The sequence below is a fragment of the Chiloscyllium plagiosum genome, unplaced genomic scaffold, assembly GCF_037043375.1.
Source record: "Chiloscyllium plagiosum isolate Xiang-an unplaced genomic scaffold, Cpla_swu_hap1 HiC_scaffold_23, whole genome shotgun sequence".
NCBI classification, from domain to species: Eukaryota; Metazoa; Chordata; class Chondrichthyes; order Orectolobiformes; family Hemiscylliidae; genus Chiloscyllium; species Chiloscyllium plagiosum.
In genome coordinates, this window is record NW_028270161.1 from 6,508,049 (window position 1) to 6,534,112 (window position 26,064).

At 44.6% G+C, this 26,064-nt stretch overlaps 1 protein-coding gene across 5 annotated transcripts in view; it reads right to left on the reverse strand.

The window, feature by feature from the left end:
• Positions 1–26,064, reverse strand: part of dhtkd1 (dehydrogenase E1 and transketolase domain containing 1) — a 72,593-nt gene that overhangs the window by 32,229 nt on the left and 14,300 nt on the right. For all 5 annotated transcript variants that reach the window (XM_043714152.2, XM_043714151.2, XM_043714149.2 and 2 more), the window contains exons 4-11: positions 23,651–23,845; positions 20,847–21,116; positions 18,597–18,768; positions 16,562–16,760; positions 12,912–13,224; positions 10,928–11,012; positions 3,304–3,443; positions 938–1,088 (exon numbers count right to left, since the gene is read on the reverse strand). In XM_043714152.2, the coding sequence (XP_043570087.2) occupies positions 938–1,088; positions 3,304–3,443; positions 10,928–11,012; positions 12,912–13,224; positions 16,562–16,760; positions 18,597–18,768; positions 20,847–21,116; positions 23,651–23,845 (1,525 nt within the window). The remainder of the gene's footprint in view (positions 1–937; positions 1,089–3,303; positions 3,444–10,927; positions 11,013–12,911; positions 13,225–16,561; positions 16,761–18,596; positions 18,769–20,846; positions 21,117–23,650; positions 23,846–26,064) is intronic.

The window sequence follows — 26,064 nt, forward strand, 5'->3', positions numbered from 1 at the left end:
TTATGGTCACTCTCTCCAAAGTGCTCACCTACAATCAATCAAACACCTGGCCTGGTTCATTACCAAGCACCAGATCCAGTGTGGCCTCCCCTCTTGTTGGCCCTTCGACATACTGTGTCAGGAAACCCTCCTGTACACATTGGACAATAACTGATCCATCTGACATACTAGAGTTATAGCATTTCCAGTCAATGTTGGGGAAGTTAAAGTCCCCCATAATGACCACCCTGTTCCTTTCACTCCTACCCAGAATAATTTTGCTAATCCTCTCTTCCACCTCCCTGGAACTCTGCAGAGGCCTATAAAAAAATTCCAAGCAGTGTGACCTCTCCTCTCTTTTCTAACCTCAGCCCACACTGAGTCCTCATCAAAAGTTCTCTCAACCACTGTTATACAATCCTTGACTAACAAGGCCATGCCTCCCCCTCTTTTACTGCCTTGCCTGTTCTTAATGAAAGATCTAAACCCTGGAACCTGCAATATCCATTCCTCACCCTGCTCTATCAATGTCTCCGAAATGGCCACAACATCGAAGTCCCAGGTACCTATCCACGCTGCAAGCTCACCTACCTTATTTCGGATACTTCTGGCATTGAAGTAGACACACTTCAAACCACTTCGCTGTCTGCCAGCACATTCCTGTGACCCTAAAATCCTGTCCCTGTCCTTCCTACTCTCATCCTCCTGTGCACTGCAGCTACACCTCCGGTTCCCATCCCCGTGCTGAGCTAATTTAAACCCACCCGAATACACCAGCAAATTTCCCACCCAGCAGAAGGCGGCAGCAGGTTAACAAAACAAAAAGAAAAAGGGATAATCAAGAACTGTTGCAATACGCGAGCATGAAAGAAATGTAACTGGGAAATCCCCCCAACTAAAGCATGCCATGCACGAACATCTTTATAATCTGACCACTCCACAGGGTTTAAAGTCTCACCTCCAGAGATAAATGTGTCAAATATAATTTGAGCACCATTGAAGAAGTCTCCAAACTGGGCTTCCCATATCGGAAGTAGCTTTGGGCTTTCAATACTCATCCCATACTCAAAACCCAGCACTGCCTCTTCAGACAATGGACTGTTACAGACCTGACAAAAAGATACAGCATGTTATTTTTCTTGTTCCTACTAAAAAAAATAAAGTCACTAGAGCTCCCCTGGACCATAAGGCTGTTTTCTCATTAGAAAGACAGAGAGATGATGGTGGTGGTTCAACCTGAGGGTCAGCACGCCTCAGGCAAGGGGAGAGGTTGACAAGTAGGTACTTTATAGTAACCTCAATTGGTGCAGAATTGAACCCACCCTGTTGATATCCCTTATGTCTCAAACCAGCCATCTGAGCTAAACTGACTCCCTGTACCTTTTACCAACGTTACAACACATTTAGATGATTTGATTTTACAATATCCTTATATCAAAATGTATTTCCTCCACTAATACGAATAATGTTATGCTGTTAAGAAAAAGTCTTCTATAAAGTCACTAGAATGTTTGGATTCACCAATGGAAAATGCCAGTTCAGTTACCAAGCTCTAATGCTGGCTTCCTGGTTTTAGCAGGATGGATGGAGGACAATTCTTACAGATACAGTCATAGAGATGTACAGCACGAAAACAGACCCTTCGGTCCAACTCGTCCATGCTGACCAGATATCCTAACCTAATCTAGTCCTGTTGCCAGCACTTGGCCCATATCCCTCTAAACCCTTCCTATTCATATACCCATCCATATGCCTTTCAAATGTTGTAATTGTACCAGCCACCACCACTTCCTCTGGCAGCTCATTCCATTCACGTACCACCCTTTGTGTGAAAAGGTTGCCCCTTAGGTCTCTTTTATATCTTTCCCCTCTTACCCTAAACCTATGCCCTCTAGTTCTGGACTCCCAGACCCCAGGGAAAAGATTTTGTTTATTTATCCTATCCATGCCCCTCATAATTTTATAAACCTCTAAAAGTCACCCCTCAGCCTCCGATGCTCCAGGGAAACCAGCCCAGCCTATTCAGCCTCTCCCTATAGCATCATCCTTGTAAATCTTTTTTGAACCCTTGCAAGTTTCACAACATCCTTCCGATAGGAAGGAGACCAGAATAGCACGCAATATTCCAACAGTGGCCTAACCAACACCCTGTACAGCCGCAGAGATAGTAACAGTTCTGGTCACTTTTCCTTCCCTTTTAGGTTATTTAAGAGGAGAATGTGTAAACAGCATTGCTGGCCAGGCCAAACCATCACTAACTTCCCTTGAGATGGTACAAACACCAAAACACTGGAGAAACTCAGCAGGTCTGGCAGGATCTGTGGAGACAGAAAAATTGTGTGTCTGTTATGACTCATTAAAACTGAAAGGTGTTGGAAATATTTTTAAAACTTTTGAGAAGCTCCTTACACAGAGGCCTAGTGCAAAAGACTAAGGAGTCATTAACACTGGTGAAAGAGAAAAAGCAATGTAAGATGGGTGTAAATTGAAGTGTGAAAGGGAGAAGAGAATGTGTCCTCTCCCCTAAAAGCAAAGTAAATGAGATAAGGCTGTGGGGTGGGACGAGGGTAAGGAGAGGTGTAGAGAATGTAAGAAGAATGGAGAACAGACATAATGTGGTCAGCTTTGAAAGCTCTGAAGTTCAGTGTTGAGATCTCAAGGTTGCAAAGTGCCTAAGCGGAAGATGAAGTGTTGTCCCTTGAGCTTGTTGCCCTCCATTGGAACACTGCAGAAGGCTCAGGTCAGAAACGTCAGCTTGGGATCAAAGTAGTCTATGGAAATGAGAATCAAATGAAAGGTTCGGGTCATTGACATGGCCGGAAGGAGGTGGTCACCTAGTCATCAGTGTAAAGGAGACCAGATTGAAAGAAGCCCTCGAGAAGATAATAGCAAACCACTTATTAGAATGACTGCAGTCCATCTAGTGCAGCTGCACCTGTATTGCTGTTGGGGATGGAGCTCCAGGCATTTAGCTCGGCAACAATGAAGGAAGAGTGGTTTAGTTTCCAAGTCAGGATGGTGAGTGGCTTGGAATGTTTCAGGGAATGGACAATCTGCAAAAAGTCCTCCTGACACTCTGTGACTGCCATTCTTTTTTTAAATACGTGGAGGAGCCGGTGTTGGACTGGGGTGGACAAAGTTAAAAATCACAGATAGTTACCTGACATAGGAGCAGCGCTTCGAAAGCTTGTACTTCTAAATAAACCTGTTGGACTATAACCTGGCATTGCGGAATTCTTTTTAAAGTTGAAACTCCTCAGAGCAACTCACTAAGTAAAACATTTTAAATCGACAGGTCACAAATAAAAACAGTGAACCTCTTACCTCAAAAAATCCTTTTTGTTCTGGACTGATATGGTTGAGTGGGATGTAAGTGTCACCAGTTTCCTGGCAAACAACCATTGCATGTCGTTGACTGAAGGTGCCACGACCAACGTCCTGTCCACTTAAACGCACATTAAAATCTTCAAGGGAAACAAAAACATTCAATCAAATATTCACAACGTACCTATTCATCACTCGAATCAGTAATTCAGAGAAGTAACTTGTTCTTAAAAAGGGATGTTTGAGTTAAAAGGAATGCCGTTTAAAAACAACAAACCAAAGTGATAATAACATGTTTAAACCCTTCTGTTTTCACCTCATTTCTTTCCTGAGTCGGAGTGAGATTTCCTGGGTCCTGCTGATCTAGAATCACACGCAATTCTGGTGTGTTGTGAGCCCGTTTAGTAATGACATCAACAGAACAGAGATCACAGCATGGCTGCCCCAAATGTCCCTTACACCACCATTACATGCACAGGCTGTCCAGTAGTAGTTAAAGAGCAGATATCACACTCAAGAACGCTGACTGCTCTCCTCTGTAGTTCGAGGATGGGGGTCGATTGTGTTGCTTGAACCCCTTCGCTCAAGATAAGGTCACTCAGTTAAACATTTCCCAAAAGCAAACATGATAAATAAGATGGAGAGGTGCCAATGTTGGACTGGGGTGGACAATGTCAGAAGTTACACAACACCAGGTTATAGTGCACCTGACAAAGAGGCAGCACTCCAAAACCTTGAGATTTCAAATAAACCTGTGAGACTATAACCTGGTGTTGTGTAACTTCTGACCATGATAAATAAGGTCTTCTACAGAATGATTTCATACCAGCATCTTTAGTATAAAGGGTTAATGAGTTCATTTACATTATTGTTGGGAATTGATGCAAATGTTACGGCATGGACAGCTAACCCAAAATCAGCCAAACAATGTACTTACAATATTAAATTAAAACCACCAAAGACCCTCAAAATTCATCCCAATGATTCCTAACCAGAGTTTGAATAGCCAATCCCACACTTTGCGTATACAGGTAATCAATTCTTAGAATCATAGAATCCCTACGGAAGCAGGCCGTTTGGCCCATCAAGTCCACACCAACTCTCTGAAGAGCATCCAATCCAGACCCACCCCACCACCAACCCTATCCATGTAACCCTGCATTTCCTATTGCTAGCTGAAAATGTGTTGCTGGAAAAGCGCAGCAGGTCAGGCAGCATCCAGGGAACAGGAGAATCGACGTTTCGGGCATAAGCCCTTCTTCAGGAAGGGCTTATGCCCGAAACGTCGATTCTCCTGTTCCCTGGATGCTGCCTGACCTGCTGCGCTTTTCCAGCAACACATTTTCAGCTCTGATCTCCAGCATCTGCAGACCTCACTTTCTCCTCAAAGATTTCCTATTGCTAACCTGGAGTTGTCTACAGGAGTAGTGCCAGAAGACTGGAGGCTAGCAAATGTGGTTCCCTTGTTCAAGAAGGGGAGTAGGGATAACCCTAGTAACTATAGGCCGGTGAGTCTCATTTCTGTTGTGGGCAAAATCTTAGAGAGAATTGTAAGGGATAGGATTTATGAACATCTGGATAGGAATAATGTGATCAAGGATAGTCAGCATGGTTTTGTGAAGGGCAGGTCGTGCCTCACAAACCTTATTGAATTCTTTGAGAAGGTGACTAAGGAGGTGGACGAGGGGAAAGCGGTAGATGTGGTGTATATCGATTTTAGTAAGGCGTTTGATAAGGTTCCCCATGGTAGACTACTGCAAAAAATACGGAGGTATGGCATTGAGGGTGAGTTGGAGGTTTGGATTAGGAGTTGGCTGGCTGGAAGAAGGCAGAGGGTAGTAGTTGATGGCAAATGTTCATCTTGGAGTGCCGTCACTAGCGGTGTTCCGCAAGGATCTGTTTTGGGACCATTGCTGTTTGTCATTTTTATAAATGACCTGGAGGAGGGGTTAGAAGGTTGGGTGAGTAAGTTTGCGGATGATACGAAAGTCGGAGGAGTTGTAGACAGTGAGGAAGGATGTGGCAGGTTACAGCGGGATATAGATAAGCTGCAGAACTGGGCAGAAAGGTGGCAAATGGAGTTCAATGTAGCTAATTGTGAGGTGATTCACTTTGGTAAGAGTAACAAAAAGATGGGGTACTGGGCTAACGGTCGGATACTTGGTAGTGTGGATGAGCAGAGGGATCTTGGTGTCCATGTACACAAATCTTTGAAAGTTGCCACCCAGGTAAATAGTGCGGTGAAGAAGGCATATGGCGTACTGGCTTTTATTGGTAGAGGAATTGAGTTCCGGAGTACTGAGGTCATGTTGCAGTTGTATAAGACTCTGGTGCGGCCACATCTGGAGTATTGTGTGCAGTTTTGGTCGCCATACTATAGGAAGGATGTGGAGGCACTGGAACGGGTGCAGAGGAGGTTTACCAGGATGTTGCCTGGTATGGTAGAAAGATCGTATGAGGAAAGGCTGAGGCACTTGGGGTTGTTTTCATTGGAGAAAAGAAGGTTTAGGGGTGACTTGATAGAGGTGTATAAGATGATTAGGGGTTTAGATAGGGTCGACAGTGAGAATCTTTTTCCACGTATGGAGTCAGTTATTACAAGGGGGCATAGCTTTAAATTAAGGGGGGGTAGGTATAGGACAGATGTTAGGGGTAGGTTCTTTACTCAGCGAGTCGTGAGTTCATGGAATGCCCTGCCAGTAGCAGTGGTGGACTCTCCCTCATTATGGGCATTTAAGCGGGCATTGGATAGGCATATGGAGGATAGTGGGCTAGTGTAGGTTAGGTGGGCTTGGATCGGCGCAACATCGAGGGCCGAAGGGCCTGTACTGCGCTGTATTCTATCTTCTGTTCTATGTTCTAACCCACCTAGCCTGCACATACCTAGACACTATAGGTAACTTAACATGGCCAATCCACCTAACCTGCACATCTTTGGACTGAGGGGAAACCAGAGCACTCGGAGGAAATCCGCCTAGAGGCAGAGGGAATGTGCAAACACCACACAGACAATTGGCAGAGGGTGGAATTGAATCTGGGTACCTGGCACTGTGAGGCTAACCACTGAGCCACTGTGCCACCAAACTGAGCCAGCTTGCTACCCTTAACACTGGTTAAGTGGTTTTTGCAATGCATTGTTCCACAGGCACAATGATGGTTTCTTAGTTGATTTTCTGAAAATCTCAGTCAGGGTCTCCCTTACAGTTAGACCATAAGACATAGGAGTAAGGCCATTCGGATCATCGAGTCCACTCCACCATTTAATCATGGCTGATGGGTATTTCAACTCACTTACCCGCACTCTCCCCGTAGCCCTTAACTCCTTGAGAGATTAAGCATTTATCAATCTCTGCCTTGAAGACATTTAACATCCCAGCCTCCATGGCAATGAATTCCACAGGCTCACCACTCTCTGGCCGAAGAAATGTCTCCTCATTTCCATTCTAAATTGATCTGCTCTAATTTAAAGCCTGTTCCCATGGTCCTAGTCTCCCCGCCTAACAGAAACAACTTCCCAGTGTCCACCCTTTCTAAGCCATGCATTATCTTGTAAGTTTCTATTAGATCTCCCCTCAACCTTCTAAACTCTAATGAATACAATCTAGGATCCTCAGCTGTTCATCGTATGTTAAGCCTACCATTCCAGGGATCATCCGTGTGAATCGCCGCTGGACACACTCCAGTGCCATTATGTCCTTCCTGAGGTGTGGGACCCAAAACTGGACAGAGTATTCCAAATGTGGTCTAACTAGAGTTTTAGGAGAAAGTGAGGACTGCAGATGCTGGAGATCAGAGCTGAAAATGTGTTGCTGGAAAAGCGCAGGTCAGGCAGCATCCAAGGAGCAGGAGAATCGACGTTTCGGGCATGAACCCTTCTTCAGGAATGAGGAAAGTGTGTCCAGCAGGCTAAGATAAAAGGTAGGAAGGAGGGACTTGGGGGAGGGGCGTTGGAAATGCGATAGGTGGAAGGAGGTCAAGGTGAGGGTGATAGACCGGAGTGGCGGTGGGGGCGGAGAGGTCAGGAAGAAGATTGCAGGTTAGGAAGGCGGTGCTGAGTTCGAGGGATTTGACTGAGACAAGGTGGGGGGAGGGGAAATGTGGAAACTGGAGAAATCTGAGTTCATCCCTTGTGGTTCAAGGGTTCCGAGGCGGAAGATGGGGATCTCTTCCTCCAACCGTTGTGTTGCCATGGTCTGGCGATGGAGGAGTCCAAGGACCTGCATTTCCTTGGTGGAGTGGGAGGGGGAGTTAAGTGTTGAGCCATGGGGTGGTTGGGTTGGTTGGTCCGGGTGTCCCAGAGGTGTTCTCTGAAACATTCTGCAAGTAGGCGGCCTGTCTCCCCAATATAGAGGAGGCCACATCAGGTGCAGCGGATGCAATAAATGATGTGTGTGGAGGTGCAGGTGAATTTGTGGCGGATATGGAAGTATCCCTTGGGGTCTTGGAGGGAAGTAAGGGGGGAGGTGTGGGCGCAAGTTTTGCATTTCTTGCGGTTGCAGGGGAAGGTGCCAGGAGTGGAGGTTGGGTTGGTGGGGGGTGTGGACCTGACGAGGGATTCACGGAGGGAGTGGTCTTTTCAGAACGCTGATAGGGGAGGGGAGGGAAATATATCCCTGGTGGTGGGGTCCGTTTGGAGGTGGTGGAAATGACGACGCATGATACGTTGTATATGGAGGTTAGTGGGGTGGTAGGTGAGGACCAGTGGGGTTCTGTCCTGGTGGCGATTGGAGGAGCGGGGCTCAAGGGCGGAGGAGCGGGACGTGGAGGAGATGCGGTGGAGGGCATCGTCGATCACGTCTGGGGGGGAAATTGCGGTCTTTGAAGAAGGAGGCCGTCTGGGTTGTACGGTATTGGAACTGGTCCTCCTGGGAGCAGATGCGGCAGAGACAAAGGAATTGGGAATATGGGATGGCATTTTTACAGGGGACAGGGTGGGAGGAGGTGTAGTCTAGGTAGCTGTGGGAGTCGGTCGGTTTATAGTAAATGTCCGTGTTGATTCGGTCGCCCGAGATAGAAATGGAAAGGTCTAGGAAGGGGAGGGAGGAGTCTGAGACGGTCCAGGTGAATTTGAGGTCGGGGTGGAAGGTGTTGGTGAAGTGGATAAACTGTTCAACCACCTTGTGGGAGCACGAGGCAGCACCGATACAGTCATCGATGTAGCGGAGGAAGAGGTGGGGGGTGGTGCCAGTGTAGCTGTGGAAGATGGACTGTTCCACATATCCTACGAAGAGGCAGGCATAGCTGGGGCCCATGCGGGTGCCCATGGCTACTCCTTTGGTTTGGAGTCACTAGAGTTTTATAAAGTCTCAGAAGCACATCACTGCTTTTATATTCCAACCCTCTTGAGATAAATGACCACATTACATTCACTTCCTTAATCATGGACTGAACCTGCAAGTTAACATTTAGAGAATCCTGTACTAGCACTCACAGATCCCTTTGTACTTTGGCTTTATGAAGTTTCTCACCATTTAGAAAGTAGTCCATTTCTGTATTCTGTTTTCCAAAGTGCAAGACCTCACATTTACTCATGTTGAATTTCATCAGCCATTTCTCGGACCACTCTCCTAAACTGAATATTTCTGCAGCCTCCTCACCTCCTCAGAACTACCTGCCTATCCACCTAACTTTGTATCATCGGTGAACTTCGCCAGAATGTCCCCAGTCCCTTCATCCAGATCATTAATGTATAAAGTGAACAGCTGCAGGACACTACTTGTCACTAGCTGTCATTCCGAAAAAGAACCTTTTACCCCAACTCTCTGCCTTCTGTCAGACAGCCAATCTTCAATCCATGCCAGTAGTTCACCCCAAGCACCATGGGCTCTCACCTTACTCAGCAGGCTCCCATGAGACACCTTATCTCGACCTCCAAAAGGCCTTTGATAAAGAACATCCACTGGGTTTCCCTGGTCTATCCTACTTGTTACCTCTTCAAAGAATTCTAACAGGTTTGTCAGGCACGACCCCCCCTTACTAAATCCATGCTGACTTATTCTAATCTGACCCTGCAAGAATTTAGAAATCTCATCCTTAACAATGGGTTCTAGAATTTTACCTACAACCGAGGTTAGGCCAATCGGCCTATAATTTTCCATCTTTTGTCTTGATCCTTTCTTGAACAAGGGGGTTACAGCAGTGATTTTCCAATCATCTGGGACTTTCCCTGACTCCAGTCACTTTTGAAAGATTACAACCAATGCCTCCACTATTTCCTCAGCCACCTCCCTCAGGGCCAGGAGATTTATCAATTTTTAGAGCTTTTAACTTTTCTAGTACTTTCCCTTTTGTAATGGCTACCATACTCACCTCTGCCCAGATGAAGGCAGTAATATTTATAACTTAGTTTTCTATTTCCCGAGCTTTCAAGAGCTGTTCATGGGAGATTGGACAGGGAGTTTTAATATCTTCGCACTGTCGCATCAACAGCCAGATTCCTTTTCTCCAGAAATTAATCCAAAAACCCAACTAAAACTTTGAACACTTCCAACAGACTGACCATCTCTTCCACAAACTCCCTGTTCTCATTCAGCAACTGCCATCTGCTTGAGCACAGGTCTTTGCCAGACTTGCTGTGACCAATTCCCAGATACTGACCTTGTTAATAGCCAACGTCTGCTCTCTGTTTAAACATAATGCTCTTGCCCAGTGACAAAGCATCTGCAGAAGCTTTTGGTCAGGAACCAGCCTGCAATCAACTTCCAAGTCAGGCCTCATGAATAAACAAGGGCCCGTTTGGTCTGTTTTCCTTTTAACACAAGCTATCTCGCACAGTCCAAAAGTCATCTTTAACTTAAAGTTTCCAGTTCACCGAATCAAACCAAAATTGATAAAAGGAAATAAAAGAAATGAAAAATCACATGGTTTCTACAAGATGGTACTCAATCGCAGCTCCATGGTTTGGGCCCTGATGAGGCTGTGGTTATGTCCCTACCTCTGAGCCAGGGGGCCTGGGTCTAAGTCCTACTTGCTCCAGAGATGGGTAATGAACAGGTGGTTTAAAAACATCTAGGAGCCTCGTGGCAGAGGTTTACCATGTTTAAGTAAAAATGATTGTGTTTGACCTGACATCCAAAGACATTTGCAATTTTTATCAACCTGGTTTCAGCTCCCATTCACACAATAAAGACTGTTAGCAGACTGCAATAATCTATCTTTGTAGTTTATGTAATGAGAGCTGTTGGTCCAGAACTGGTGACCTGAGGGAATCTAATGGAATCAAAGCCCAGCAGAAGTCAATTACCGGCATGGTGTATTTATTATAATGTGGAGACAGTGGTGCACTGTCAGTCGACTAGTAATCTAGGCACTGCAAGGTCTACAGGTTCAAATCCCACATAGCAACTGGTGAAATTTATAGTTAATTAATTAAGAAATCTCAAATTTGAAAGCAATGGACTACAAAACTATAAACTCTTAAATCAATCTAATTTCCTTCAAGGATGAAATTCTGTTGCCCTAACCCCAGTGTAACCCACAGCACTGTGGTTTATTCCTAACTGTCCTCTGAAGCAGCAGCGCAAGTCACTACCTTCAAGGGCAGTTAGTGATGGGCAATAAATGCTGGCTTTGCCATGGATGCTCATGCTCATGCCCCATGACGGAATATTTTAAAAGTTTTTACCTTGACACAGTAAAGTTCCAATAGCCAGTGACTCTGCCGTGGACCAGTCCAGCTTTGCGCCCTCTTCCAGTTTCTGCAGTCGAGCCTAAACATCAAGAGGAATGATCAGGTTTGTAGGTTACTTCATCAGCCCAGGTTTGGCAACCTACTACTTAGACAATTAACAAGTTATAATCCCCCCCTTATTTGGCAACTTGCTCATGAGGAACCCACCTCACTGTTCAACAAAAGCATAAAAGATGCAGCGAGTTGTTCCCTACATCAAGACAGAGCCTCACTGGATATCTCACACCTTTCTACCAGGCAGCTGGCCATAGCCCACCTTGTTCAGGCCCCCCAGGAGATTCTTCAAGGAGAGGAGATGACCTGGGGTGTGCAGTGAGAGAGGGACTCACTGAAATCCTTGTAGAGGGAGGAAGAGAGCTTCTTCAAGGAAGAAGCCCTGAAGAAGGGCTTATGCCCGAAACGTCGATTCTCCTGTTCCTTGGATGCTGCCTGACCTGCTGCGCTTTTCCAGCAACACATTTTCAGCCCCCAGGAGATTCCACCTGCGAACATTTTTTGACACTGATGTCTACTCCATCCTTTTGGTTCGCCATTTTAAAGAAAGAAAGAGAGAGATCTCAGAATGGACTTCCAGAGATAATAATAAAAAAGGACCAAGACAGCTAAAAACATGGCTGCCTACCACACAGCCACTGGGGGGTGCCGTGCACTCCAGTTGGCATGCCAACTCATTGACCACTGCATGTAGCATCCGCTGCCTCACACCCAGTCTGTGGAGCTGTGCACAGCATAAAATAAGATCGGGGGAACACTGATGGCTACCAAGACAGATGCAATTAAAGTCAAGATGTTTTCAAAACGCCAGAATTGTAGGGGTGCAGAATTTTGGAGAGTTGGTCGAGCTCGAGGGATGTTGCATTGATTGGGGAGGAGTGAGGTCATAGTACAGTTTTAAAATTAGGATAAAGATTTGAGAATTGAGGCATGGTCTGATGGCAAATTAGTGGAGGTCAGTGAGCACAGCGTGAACAACATTTGGAATGAGTTGAGATACAGGAAGCAGAGGTTTGAGTAAAGCACCAATTAGAACAGGGTGCTGGTCAGGAAAACATCAAGTCTGGAAGTATCAAATGGTGCAGATGAAATCGTCATCAACAAAGTAAGTAATTATTGAGAATGATTAAAGTTAAAATTCTCTTCTCTCTTTTAAATGAGCGATGAGATTCCAATGACCAAAAAGGATAACTTTTTTTTAAAAAGGGAGCTTATTGTATAAAGAGTTGAACAATCCCCAATCTGGATAACTGTGTGCAGTCTTGGTTAAGGAATCCAAAGGGGGAGATATTCTCTCTGCTCATTCTCTATTGCTGTTCAAAAATAACTTGAGGTATTAAGTTACAGAAGAAAAAAATATTAAATATTTCTAAATACTTACTAAAAAAGGGAGACTTTGATTTAGTTAAAAATTTTCCATGTTAAAAATGGGAAATGTTTATAATGGTAAGCAAGTTATACATGTGAGGAAATTTGAAGTATAAAAACTGAAAATCTGATGTTTCATCCTAAGAGTGTAGAAAAAAAAATTGTATTATTGCAGAGCTACCATAAATCCAAACTTAGAATGGCAAGCTCATGGAATTTACAGAATTTTATAGCGAGTTTGTACTGCAGTGCTGTGTGGAGAATCAGTCCATTTTCCCAATAACAGCTTGTAACAATCCAGTGTCAGAACAGAGGCAAGAATCAGCTGAAATCTACTTGAACAGGATCAATATACTGAAATACAGTATGTGTAAACTGCTTAATTAAGTTGTGCTTCAAGCAAAACAAATTTCATTCTGATAAAAATGACTGGTGATCGTTATATTGAACACACAGTGTTGTAGTTTTCAAGGGATCTTAGGGGGCAATTGAATAGTTGAATCAGTACACACTTCAATAGCCGAGGTGCTCTATTTCTTCTGTTTCTGAAACTTACCTGTATGTGTGTTTTCACCAGATGACCATGCATGGTTATTTCCTTTGGAATCTCCACAGACTTGGCACCCACATACTTGAGCAGGTCAATGGGCATTCCAGTGTCCCACGTACTGACCCTGAGTGAAGGTTCCACCAAGCCACTCCAGTGAGCCTGCAGATTTGGAGCCGGCGGTGAAAATGAAGCCGTGTTTGTTAAATGGTCATTTAGTTTAGCATAATAAGAAGTTTTAATGCTGGAAACCTCCTGCTCAGTCAAGAGGCCATCTGCTACTAACTGCTCTGCATACAAGTCTGGAATACTTTTACGGGATCTGTGGAAACCAGAAGGGAAAATAAAGTCAGACACCGTATGAAAGAGGAACAGGAGTAGGCCCTTCAACCCATCAAGCCTGTTCTGCCATTCAGTAGGATCCTGGCTGATCCAATGTTCTTCACGTCCACTTTCCTGCCCTTTCCCTGTAACCCTGAATTCCCTTACTGATCAAGAATCTATCTCAGCCTTAAATATACACAAGGACTCTTTCCCTCAACAGCTCTCTGTGGCAAGGAATTCCAAACAGTCAGAACCTTCTGGGAGAAGACCACTGTGAGGAAAAGGAGTACGAATAGAAATAGCCATCACATTGATAGAATGGTTACGCCACTGATTTGTGCTGCACAGTGGGGATTAGAGCTAAACAAATCACAGCCACAGATTTTTCCTGATATTAGCTGTGCTTCTGAGACTGGAGACACACCCTTACCTGTTTGTTGCCAGTTTCCTTTTAATGTGTTTCGGAAGAGTCTTGCCTTGCACAACCTCCAGCTTCACTGGGTTGCATTAGTGGGGATTTCCCAATGGTCAGACAATGGGTGTACTCTAGACCAAACAAATACAACTCTGGATGTGTTGTTCAGTCATTTCACTTGGAGGCTTGGTGATGGGTTTCTCAATGTCTGTGCTCACAATGTGGTTTCCTCTTCACTGGAGACCAAGTACAAATTGGGTGACTGCTTTACTGAACAGCTCTGTCCAGTCTGCATGTGGGACATGGAGCTTCCAGTCACCCATCATACTATTCTGCCATCTCTACTCTGAAACTGACTGCACTGTCATCAGCTTTCCACTTGATTCCAATTATTAGATTCCCTACAGTATGGAAACAGGCCCTTTGGCCCAACAAGTCCATACCGACCCTCCGAAGAGTAACCCACCCAGACCCATTCCCCTACCCTATGTTTACCCGTGACTAATGTACCTAACACTATGGGCAATTTAGCATGGCCAATTCACCTGAGCTGCACATCTTTGGATTGTGGGAGGAAACCCACACAGACACAGGGAGAATGTGCAAACTCCACTCAGACAGGCACCCAAGGCAGGAATCGAACTCAGTTCCCTGGCGCTATGAGGCAGCAGTGCTAACCACTGAGCCACTGTGCCATCCCAGAATTCAAGGGAAGTTTTGACAGATAACATCTGACCTTTCATTCAGCATTTTACAGTCTTTAGGCTCATTTTGGATCATAATGTGTTCCCATTAATATGGATAGCTGATCCTCTGCCCATCAATTACACCTCCTCCAGTCCCACCATTTATTCCTTTGTTTTTAATTCTTTCTTGGGATGTTGCATTTCTGGCAAAGCTAGCCATCGCTACCTGTCCTTGAGCTGAGGGGCAGGTAACCATCAACCACATTGCTTGGTAAGGGCAGCTTAAAGAATATTAATGCACCAAATGAAGTTTTTTTACAGCAATCGATGACAAATTTCATGATTACCTTTCAGTTCCAGGCTCATTAAATGAATTTAAAATTCCAAACTGCAGCCATGATGGGATTTGAACTAGAACATTAGCTTGGTCATCTGGCTTGCTAATCCAACAACGCACCGTGATATCACCATTTCCCCTTGCATTAGTTACTTTCTGGGTCGAAGGCATATATCCTTTCCTAACAGGTAACCTCTGTAGTCCAAATGCCCTTATTCCAAGAGATCAAAATTAGTGTTGTGGCCAACCATAGCAGTGCAGAGCAGGTGGAGGTTGTTTCTCTCTCGCCTCCCCTCCCCCACCCTTGTCTCCATCCCTCCCACCTCCCCGTCCCCTACATCAACAACACTGACAGAAAGATTAGAAAGAAGACTGGAAAGCATCAGACAGCCTCTTTACACCTGCATTAGGGAAATATGGGGGTAACCAATTTGTTCCAACGAGTAATTCCTATCATACAAAGTTAAAAATCACACAACACCAGTTTATAGTTCAACAGGTTTATTTTGAAGCACTAGCTTTTGGAGCGCTGCTCCTTCATCAGGTGGTTGTGGAATATAAGATCGTAAGACACAGAATTTATAGCAAAGGTTTACAGCGTGATGCAACTGAAAAGATATATTTCAGTATATATATCAATATATTAATATATATCAATATCTCATTTCAATTGCATCACACTGTAAACCTTTGCTATAAATCTTGTGTCTTACGATTTTATATTCCACAACCACCTGATGAAGGAGCAGCGCTCTGAAAGCTAATGCTTCCAAATATACCTGTTGGATGATAACCTGGTGTTGTGTGATTTTTCAACATTGTACACCCCAATCCAACACCGGCTCCTCCAAACCATTTCTATTTGAGCCTTTCTCCAGAGCAGACAAAACACAAATGCTAATTAGAATGTAAAACAGCAAGTTATATGAAAGGGAAAAATATCACATGACTCTGCTGAGCAACACACTGGAGGATGTATATCATCATGAGAATTGTTCAAGGATTTCTTTTCCCTTTGAATTGTCTAAATTATTTCAATTCAGGAACATTTGTTCAGTTTCAAATTTGCTGTTATCATGGATAGATTATTTTAAAACTGTATGTGTAAAAATCATATTCTAGCAAATACTCGTCAAAACAGAGCAGAACTAAGGCTAGGAGACTGATCTTTCCTTGCCAGCTCATTCTACATGCACGAGGAGAAAGTGAGGTCTGCAGATGCTGGAGATCAAAGTTGAAACTTTATTGCTGGAACAGCACAGCAGGTCAGGCAGCATCTAGGGAACAGGAGACTCGACGTTTCGGGCACAGGCCCTTCTTCAAGAAGGGCCTGTGCCCGAAACGTCGAGTCTCCTGTTCCCTGGATGCTGCCTGACCTGCTGTGCTGTTCCAGCAATAAAGTTTCAACATTCTACATGCACCCCTTCTTTTGTCTTTTCCAGAAATATTCATCGTGACCTGACATCATAGAACTCCTACTGTGTGGAAGCAGGCCATTCAGTCCATTTAATCCACACTGACCTTCTGAAGAGCATCCTATCCAGACCCATACTATCCCTGTTAACCCCCCCCCCCCCCCCCCCACCCCAGCCTACACATCCCTGGGCACTATGGGACAATTTAGCATGGTCAATCCACCTAACCTGCACATCTTTGGACTGTAAGAGGAAACCCACACAGACACAGTGAGAATGTACAAATTCCACATGGACAGTCGCCCGAGAGTGGAATCAAACCCAGGTACCTGGCATTGTGAGGCAGCAGTGCTAACCACTGAGCCACTGTGCCACCTTACATTTATTTCAGTTTTGATACATGAATCCCCATTGATACTTCATTGGTTATGGACCGGTATTCAAGAGCTCACTAATAAACATGGTTTCTCCCGTCACCGCACCTGATAATTTTGTACATGGTGGGGTTTGTGAAGGTGGGGTCATCAAGTTCATTGTGGCCCCACTGCCTGTAGCAGAGCAAGTCTATGATCACGTCCTTTCGGAAACGTCGCTGATAGTCAACAGCCAGTCTTGTGGCTCGTATTACTTCTTCTGCGTCGTCACCATTCACGTGAATCACAGCACAATGAACCATCTTACCTGGAATTCACAGAAATAAAAACACATGGTTTGCAAACCAAGCAGCAGTTGACAGAAAGATGGTGCTTTCTAGATGGACAATGCAACCTTCATTTTGAACTGTGGTGTGGCGATCAGTCGACCTGCCCCGTCCTGTCCAATTCCATCCACAAAAACCAGCTTTACTTTCTCAGTCTCATTGAGAAAACTCCCAAGGTTGGCTGTCTAAGAATGCAAGGGTTCCTACACCTGATTAAAAGTGGATTCTATGCCAGTGTTTTGCCCGATAGTTAACTCTCAAGCTAACATTACAAAACATAGGGGCCCCAATCTTTATCAGATTTCTGTCTGTGGGAGTTTGCTGTGCACAAAATGGTGGCTGGTTTTCTTACCTGACAATAGTGACTGCATTTCATTGGCTGCAAAGTAAACCTGGGACACCCTGAGGTCAGGGATACTTTAGCGAGTTATTCCATTTTGATTCTCACATTCTATATCAAGGTACCAAGGCAGAGAAGTTCCTTTTGGAGGCTCAGGCTTGTGAACATTATCCATCACCTGACCCAGCTGTCCTGACCCAGCTGTAGACATGTCTCTGCATATGGTCAGCAGCAGGCCTTCACTTAAAGCAATACACTCGCCATTTTGGCCCCTGGGTTAAATCTGAACGGCTTGCTACTTTTGGTGCTGACCAGCATCACAAGAATGTATTTCTGTAATTTTTGAATGTGGACTGAAATGGGAAAACGGGCTGGTTTAAAACCAAGGCTTTTTGCACTTTTCCTGAGGTGACTGTCTGCGTGGAGTTTGCACATTCTCTCCGTGTCAGTGTGGGCTTCCTCCAGGTGCTCCGTTTTCATCACACAGTCCAAAGGTTTGCAGGTTAGGGTGAACTAACCAAGCTAAATTGCCCGTAGTGTCTAGGCATGTGCAGGCTAGGTGGGTTAGCTGAGGGAAATGTAGGGTTACAGGGAAAGGATAGGGGCCTGGGTTTGGATGGGATGCTCTTTGGAGGGTAAGTGTGGACTTGATAGGCCAAATGACCTGTTTCCACACGGTAGGGATTCTATGATTCTATAGAAAGTTACCTAACACTCATTACAAGTGTTGCTTAACAGGTGCTGGTTCAGACAAGTTGGAGACGGGGAGAGGTCTGTTTGTGAATGGGGCTTTGGCTGGCAACTGATTGGTTTGAGGACTCAGGACTAGTTCTCGATGACAGAGCCTTCTGCATGCCAATGTGCTTGGCTCCTAGGCAGCTGAACATCTTGGTCATGTGAATGGTTGGGCAGAAGCTGCTTTTGTTTCTTTTATCAAGCTTGAAGGTAGCCAGTTTTATTTCCCCTCATCAGTTGCAGTAAGTTGTGACTTGTAATTGACAAATTAGGGAGCTTTATCATTGTGAACCAGTCATCCTGTACCTCCTGCAAACAAGTGAAAGTTCCTGCAGAAGGAAGATCAGGAAGAGCGTACTGATCATAGAAGGATCATATCAGCAAATCCTCTGGATAGGGACCCCCGAACTGTCTTCCCAGTCTTTCTCTCCATCTATAACACCCTTTTTTTTGTGTCTGTAAGTGCACAGAGCAGGAGTTTATAAAAGGGGTTAAAGCTTTGAATTACACAATTACGTGAGAGAGTTCATAACTGTTGATCCGAAGCTAGAATCGATTTATTTGTGGTTCTCGTTAAGTACCTGCTCTGTGTTTTCTATCAACCCAAGAGTCAAAGGTAAGGAAATTGAGAAATAGGGAAATTGGAAAATCTGCAGCTCCTCGTTTTAAAACAATGTTTAATATTTGTGATGACTCTGAGCAGAACAAGGTATGGTTACCCCAGTGAGGTATAACAGCTTACCTATATCACTGTTGTAGAGTGAGGATTTGGCTCTCTCGGTGGGTGTGGTGTAGCCTAACTGATTATTGACAATCAGGTGAATGCTGCCACCAACTCGGTAGTGAGGGAGATTCGAGAGAGTGAAGGTTTCAGCAACAATACCTTGTCCTGGGAAAGAAGCATCTCCGTGCACCTGTAATGAGGAGGAGTGTGGAAGGGCAAGGGGAGAGAAAAGCCTTGTCACTTTCAAAACTCCTCCAGAGGTAACCCACGTGCCTTATTTAGCCTCGGAGCATCAATGTTTCAGAATTTTAAAGAAAAGAACGAAACATAGTTTTGGGTGATTTCTGGATGATCTCTGAACTGGTGAGCTGGGAATGTTTGTACAATATTTGTAATGTTTAGGTTTAAGGGGGAGGTTTAATAACTGAGGAAGCCGGCCTGGAAAGGAGCATCATTCATTGTTGAACACCAAAATAGAACCACTAATCGTGGCATACACAGGCTAGTCCCAACCTGGGATAGACAATACTGCTGACTCATCCATCCCTGGCTCTGCTTTATAAAAGGCCCAGTGAAGGAAGACTGGAGGGTTTCTAATGTGGTGCCATTATTTAAGAAAGGCTGTAAGGAAAAGCCAGGGAACTACAGGCCAGTGAGCCTGATATCAGTGTGCGTAGGTCATTGGAGGTGATTCCAAGAGACAGGATTTACGCGTATTTGGAAAAGCGAGGACTTTTTCACGTAGAGGGTGGTGGGTGTATGGAACGAGCTGCCACAGGAAGTGATGGAGGCTGGTATAATAACAGCATTGAATAGGCATGTGGATGGATACATGAATAGGAAGGATTTGGAGGGATTGGCGCCAAGTACTAGAAGACGGGACTAGATCAGATCGGGATGTCTGGTTGGTGTAGACGGGTTGGTGCAGACCAAGAGGTGTGTTTTTGTGTTGTACAGCTCTCTGACTCTCCAAGAGTTTCCATTTGGGAAGGCCGTTGCCTATCACCTGGGGAGTTCATACTCCCTGAGCTCCACGGGAGATAAATTAATGATTTTCCCATGAACCTTCCAGGGGTTATCACAGGAAGTTGTATTGGAGCTGTACAAAACAAAGGTAGGTTAGGCCACAGCTGGAGAACCATGTGCAGTTCTGGTTAGCACACAATAGGGAGGATGTTACTGCACTGTAGCACATTCTCCAGAATGTTGCCTGAGATGGAACATTTCACCGATGGAGAGAGGCTGGATAAACTTGGGTTGTTTTCTTTGGAGCAGAGAGGGGTGAAAGGATACCTGGCAGAGACATTCAAGATTATGAGGGGCATGGACAGGGAGAACAGAAAGCAGCTGCTCCCCTTAGCTGAAGGATCAATAAAAAGGAGGCATAGTTTTAAAAGCTGAAAGGCAGGAGGTTTGGAGGGGATTTGAGGAAATATATTTTCACCCACTGGATGGTGGGAGCCTGGAATGCACTGCCTGTGAGGGTAGTTGAAGTGGGAAACTTCATGACCTTTAAAGTGAACTTGGCTGAGCACTTGGAACGTCATGACATTCCAGGCTATGGGCCTAGTGTGGGAAAGTGGAATTAGTGTGGATAGGTCAGCACCGACTCAATGGGCCAAAGGGCACCTTCTGTGCTTCATGATTCTGTGATAATGTATTGTTTCACAATCTTTCAAAGGAAATATTGAACACTGCACATCTATTCAAGTCGGAAAAGTTCATATAACAATGTAAACAGCAGCATGGGACTTTCCTCAGCGTCCTGGCCAATATGGCCCTGCAAACAAAAGAGCACTGATAAAAAGTATTGGATACAGATCTGTCTGTGGGGCTTTGTTACCGTACAGGGACTATTACATTGGCCTATTATGGGCACTACGTTACACCATCATCCAGAAGGGTTTGGTGCTTTTTATGTTGTTATTGGCTGATACACAAAACCATTAGTGCTTTTTGTGTAATTTAAGAGAAAGAACTTTTCCTTCTGCACAGCATGTTCCAGTGAACGAATGAAAAAGTAATCAAAAACAAAAATACAGCACGGGCTGACAGTTTACAGAGGAACTTCGATTATCTGAAGGACACAGGCGGGCAGTATTTTGTCCGCTTAATCAAATGTCAGATAACATAGTTTAGCCAAGCATCGGGACCTTGCGATCTTGCTGAATAATCCGATATTCGGATAATCAAATGCTGGATAATCGAGGTTCTTCTGTATTGTGTATGCACGTTTGTGTAGATAAAGAACACACACACATTCCTGACCTGCACACAAATGGCTTTGTCTCCTGGCTGTGCAGAGCCACTTGCTGAGTAATCCCCATCCTGGCGAGACTGCTGTCTCCCACGGGTCTTCCCAATAGCGACTGGGTTCACAGCCTCCAGGTGGGAAGGGTTAGGGAGCATGGTGACATGTAGTGGGTGGTCGCAGCCAAAGTCCAGGTCCACTGAGGAGGTAAGATGAGACAAGACATCTCCAGTGGCCAGGGAGTTTTCAGGGAATTCGCTCAATCCACGCATTTTGCGGAACATCAACTATAAGGAAAATGAAAAAGAGAGATTGTCACAGCACTCGACAACATAACTGGCACTTGGCAACTGAAAAGCAGCCAAATTTTAAAGTATATTGCATGTAGAGGTGTCCAACTAACAATAATAACCCACATCACATGGGTCACCTCTGAACTGGCAATAAGTAAATTGTCAAAGGCGGCAATGTCAAGTAATGACATCCAACTGCTCTAAGGACAGCGGTGTCAGAGATGGTCCTTCCATTACACGCAACTCTCAAGCTCCCAGCACAGTGCCAGGGAATGAGCAATTATTCTCCAGAAAATTATAGAATTCTCACAGTCTGGAAGCAGGCCAATCAGCCCATTGAGTGCACACCGACCCTCTGATCAGTAATTCCAGCCAGACCCACTCCATCCCTGTAACCCTGCATCTCCAATGACTAATTCACCAAGCCTGGACAGCTCTGGACCCCATGGGCAATTTCCCATAGCCAATCCACCTTTGGTCTGTAGGAGGAAATCGGAGCACCCGAAGGAAACCTATGCAGGTACAGGGAGAATGTGCAAACATACAGTCACCCAAGGGTGGAACCGAACCTGGGTCCCTAGCACTGTGAGGCAGCAGTGCTAACCACTGAGCCACCATGCCAATAATCTCATTATTGATTGTTGTTTCATATACTCGTGTTTCTTAACATTATTATAGAGGTTTATAAAAACATGAGAGGCATAGATAAGATGAATAGCCAAAGTCTTTTCTCAGGGGTAGGGGAGTTCAAAACTAGAGGACATCAGTTTAAGGTGAGAGGGGAAAGATTTAGAAGGAATCTAAGGAGCAATCTTTTCACACAGAGGAGGATCTGGTAAAAATTATACAAACTCCTCTTTTTGTTAATTAACTAGGGTGCGCTTCTAACAGAACTGAAATCAAAGCACCAGTAAACAAATGTAAATGCATCAGTTTTAAAACATAGTTCAGGCCTTGTGTAGTTACAGCCTGACATCCGTTCCGAGCCACACACAAAAGACAAAATAAACTTACAACAGGCTTGCGATGACTGTAGAACACCAAACGATACAGCTATTAATGTTAAGGACTGTACTTGTTTGTGGCAATAAAAATGTAATAATTTTAAAATCGACAGGAACCTGCTTGCCCTATATTTCTCAGTCTTGCCATCTATCACAATTCAGACATGTGTACCATTGAAATTGATGAGACAGCTGCTATTACACAACTTCTTCAAATCTTCAATCTTGTTGAAGAAACACTTATTACTTAGAGTGATTTTATTTTGTAAAAACACATCCTATCCTTATGTTCCGTATACAAAAAAAAAACAACAAAAAAACTCATTTTGACAAATGCTATTAGCTGGAAAGGTTACACGCATTCTAAATCTCCATTACCACTCATGACTCACTTGGTTCAAGTACATCAACAGAACCCCAGCCTTGACTCAGCGAGTCATGTAAGCTGCAAGGTCACAGGTTTGGTTGTTGGTCCATGCCAAACTTACAGAACTTAGGCAGCATTGGGCTTTGATTGGCTTCAATTCTCCAATAAGAAAGGACAGGAATGAATGGAGATTTTCACTCTGGGTCATGTACGTTGACTGGAGAATCTCAGCCAGAACAACACTCATTTTACTAAGAGCTGCCCACAGACTTTTCATGGGGGTCTGTCTGAGCAATAGGTTCAGAAGGAGGTGATCTGCTACCATTCAACAAGATCATAGCTCTTACATCAATCCTTCCTTTGTGCACTATCCTTCAATCCCTTGGGATCCAAATCTCATTCTTGGATACATTCAACAACACGGTATCCACATCCAAAGTATTTTGGAGTGGAGCAGAGGTTTCCAAAGATTGACAATCTTTCAGCAGTAATCCATGGTTCATATAGATCATTTCCAAAGTGTCTCTATTCACAGGAAGTACGCAAAAGGACAGGAATGTTCTTCAGCCTTGGATATCCTTGATTTTAAATCACTCCATCTCTGGTGATTGTGCCTCAGATGTCAAGATACTCAACTCTGGAATTCCCTCACTACGGGGCAACATTTTCACACAGAGGATGGTACGTGTGTGGAATGGGCTGTCAGAGGAAGTGGTAGAGGCTGGTACAATTGCAACATTTAAAAGGCATTTGGATGGGTATATGAGTAGGAAGGGTTTGGAGGGATATGGGCCGGGTGCTGGCAGGTGGGACTAGACTGGGTTGGGATATCTTGTCGGCAGGGACGGGTTGGACCGAAGGGTCTGTTTCCATGCTGTACATTTCTATGATTCTCATCTTTAAATTAGATCTTGAAACTTGCTGCTTTGACTAAGCTTTTGCTCACCTACTCTAATATCGCCTTATGCATTTTGGTGTTGAATTTTACTTGATAAGGCACTGGTGGAGTGCTTTGGGCACTATAAAATGGAAAGTTGCTGCGAGTTTAATTCTATTCTGATCTTAGAGATTCCAAACCCAAACATTTGCTCTCAACCCAATCTCTCACATTTTCAGTCACATCACTGTGAATTCTTTTTTTCCAACTATGGTCTCACCTCAGGAGGAAATTGCAGGAGCCCAGTCAAAAGATTGAGTCGCCCTCGGTGAGGCATTCCCAGTACCACGTCAGCCACACCATTGAACGCTGCATTTCGGAACAATTCGTGGAAGAATCCCATCATGCTCTCTGCGCCCTCACCACCATAACGTTTTACAGTGGAAAATTTAGTGGCCAAGAAGCGATCGAATTCCTGATAAATAGACACAAGTCATTAGTTAGGCTACTTACAGGATCTTCACCGCCCAGGACTAGGATATGATGGTCAACTGAGACCTTAGGGAGGGGTGTTCGGCCCTCCCCTGTGGTGAGTCACCCCAGGCCTGTCTAAAAAGGCCCAATGCTCAGTGCCATGAGAAATAGCCAACAGCAGAACAAGCAAACTTTTGGTGATGATGGAGTAAGAGTTAGATTGTCAAGAGACAACGCCTATCCCCAGGTGGAGGATCCTTTGTGAAGGTGAGCTGGAGCTTCCTTTCAGCACCCGGGGAGGATGGAACACCTTGCATATTAATTCACCTCATCATATTGTGATTGAAATTGAAAAAGGCAGGTTCTTATGAGCGGCTGAAGAGAAAATATGCAAACCAAAAGAAACCTGCAGTGGATCTGCCCTTGGTTAGATCACGACAATACGTGGAGATGCACAGCAAACATGATTATTTTTTAATTCATCCATGGGATGAGACATTGCTGGCTAGGCCAGCATTTACTGCCCATCTGTAATTGCCCAGCCACAGTGGGTCTGGAGTCACATGTAGACCAGACCTATCCTTCCCCAAAGTACATTCGTGAACCAGATGGGTTTTTCCCAACAATTGGCAATGGATTCACAGTCATTAGACTCTTAATTCCTGATATTTTTATTGAATTCAAATTTCACCATCAACCATGGTAGGATTTGAACCCAAGCCCCAAGAACATTCCTGTGTTTCTGGATTAACAGCCCAGTGATAATATCACAAGGCCAATGCCTCCCCTAAATTATTGAAACAAACAGAACACAACCAGAGTACAAAATAAATTTGCAAGTTATTAGTCAAAGGATAACAAGGTAAACAGCATTCTGGTGAAGGTGCAAAGGGAACTTCTTCATTGAAGTAAATATCGACTCTGTCCATCAGGGTAGTTCTTCCGACAGATCAAAGATAACTTGTAACATCATGGAGTCAACTCAACTAACAATAGAGTGATCTGGATAATTATGTGAAAAATTTCAAAGTAAAACCTCCCTCCGCTAAAATCTCCAAACATCAGTGTAAGATGCTGAGCCCTAACTGTTCACTCATGAGATTTGCATGGTCCTAACATCCTGGTGTAAGAAATGGATCTAAATAGCTTTCGATGCACAAGACCACCACAAGAGACAATAACAGGAGTAGGCTGTTTGGCCCGAGTCTACTCCACCATCCAATAGGATCATGGCTGATCCGACATTCCTCATGTCCACTTTCCTGCCCTTTCCCTGTAACCCTTGATTCCCCGACTGATTAAGAATCTTCATACAAGAATGTGGAAGATTGATTGATCTGTCAGGTTTAGTATGTAAGAACTTGGAACAGGATTCAGCCATTCAGCCCCTCGACTCTGCTCCCTCATTTAATACAATTATGGCTGATCTCATCTTGGCCTCAACTCCACTTCCTGCCCATTCCTCCTTCTTCTGAACTAAAAATCTATCTCCTCATTAAAGCAAATTTCCGTTTATCAATTCTATATTTGAACATTTTAATTTAGTTCATGGCCTGTAAACAATCATTTGAGATTTAAAATGGTACAGTGTTTTAGCTCCTTATCCTTTCACAGCAATAACTAAGTTTAACCTCTTGGCTTAACACATCTCTCAGTCCACTCTGAAATAACTCCACAGAGGCCAGTATCCCATCACCCTTTATTTTCCCCGTGGAGAGTTCTTGACACTGACCCAGCTCCTTCAGAGCCGGCTCTCAGAGTGAACCGGACCCCTGACACTCCTGTTTATAACTGTCAACCAGGGCTCCCTGATTGGACCAGATTAACTGTGTGGAGTTTGCACGTTCTCCCCGTGTCTGCGTGGGTTTCCTCCGGGTGCTCCGGTTTCCTCCCACAGTCCAAAGATGTGCAGGTCAGGTGAATTGGCCATGCTAAATTGCCCGTAGTGTTAGGTAAGGGGTAAATGTAGGGGTATGGGTGAGTTACGCTTTGGCGGGTCGGTGTGGACTTGTTGGGCCGAAGGGCCAGTTTCCACACTGTAAAGTAATCTAAAAAAAAACAGCCCCAATCAGGGAACTCATATTCTATGAGGTCCACTTGGCTGACCTCATCACAATCACGACATACTCCAAAAATGTTTTCTAAAATATTCTGCAGCTGGTACGCCAAATTTGGGCCAAACACATAAATTAGCTGACCCCACACAGAAAGGCTGCAAAA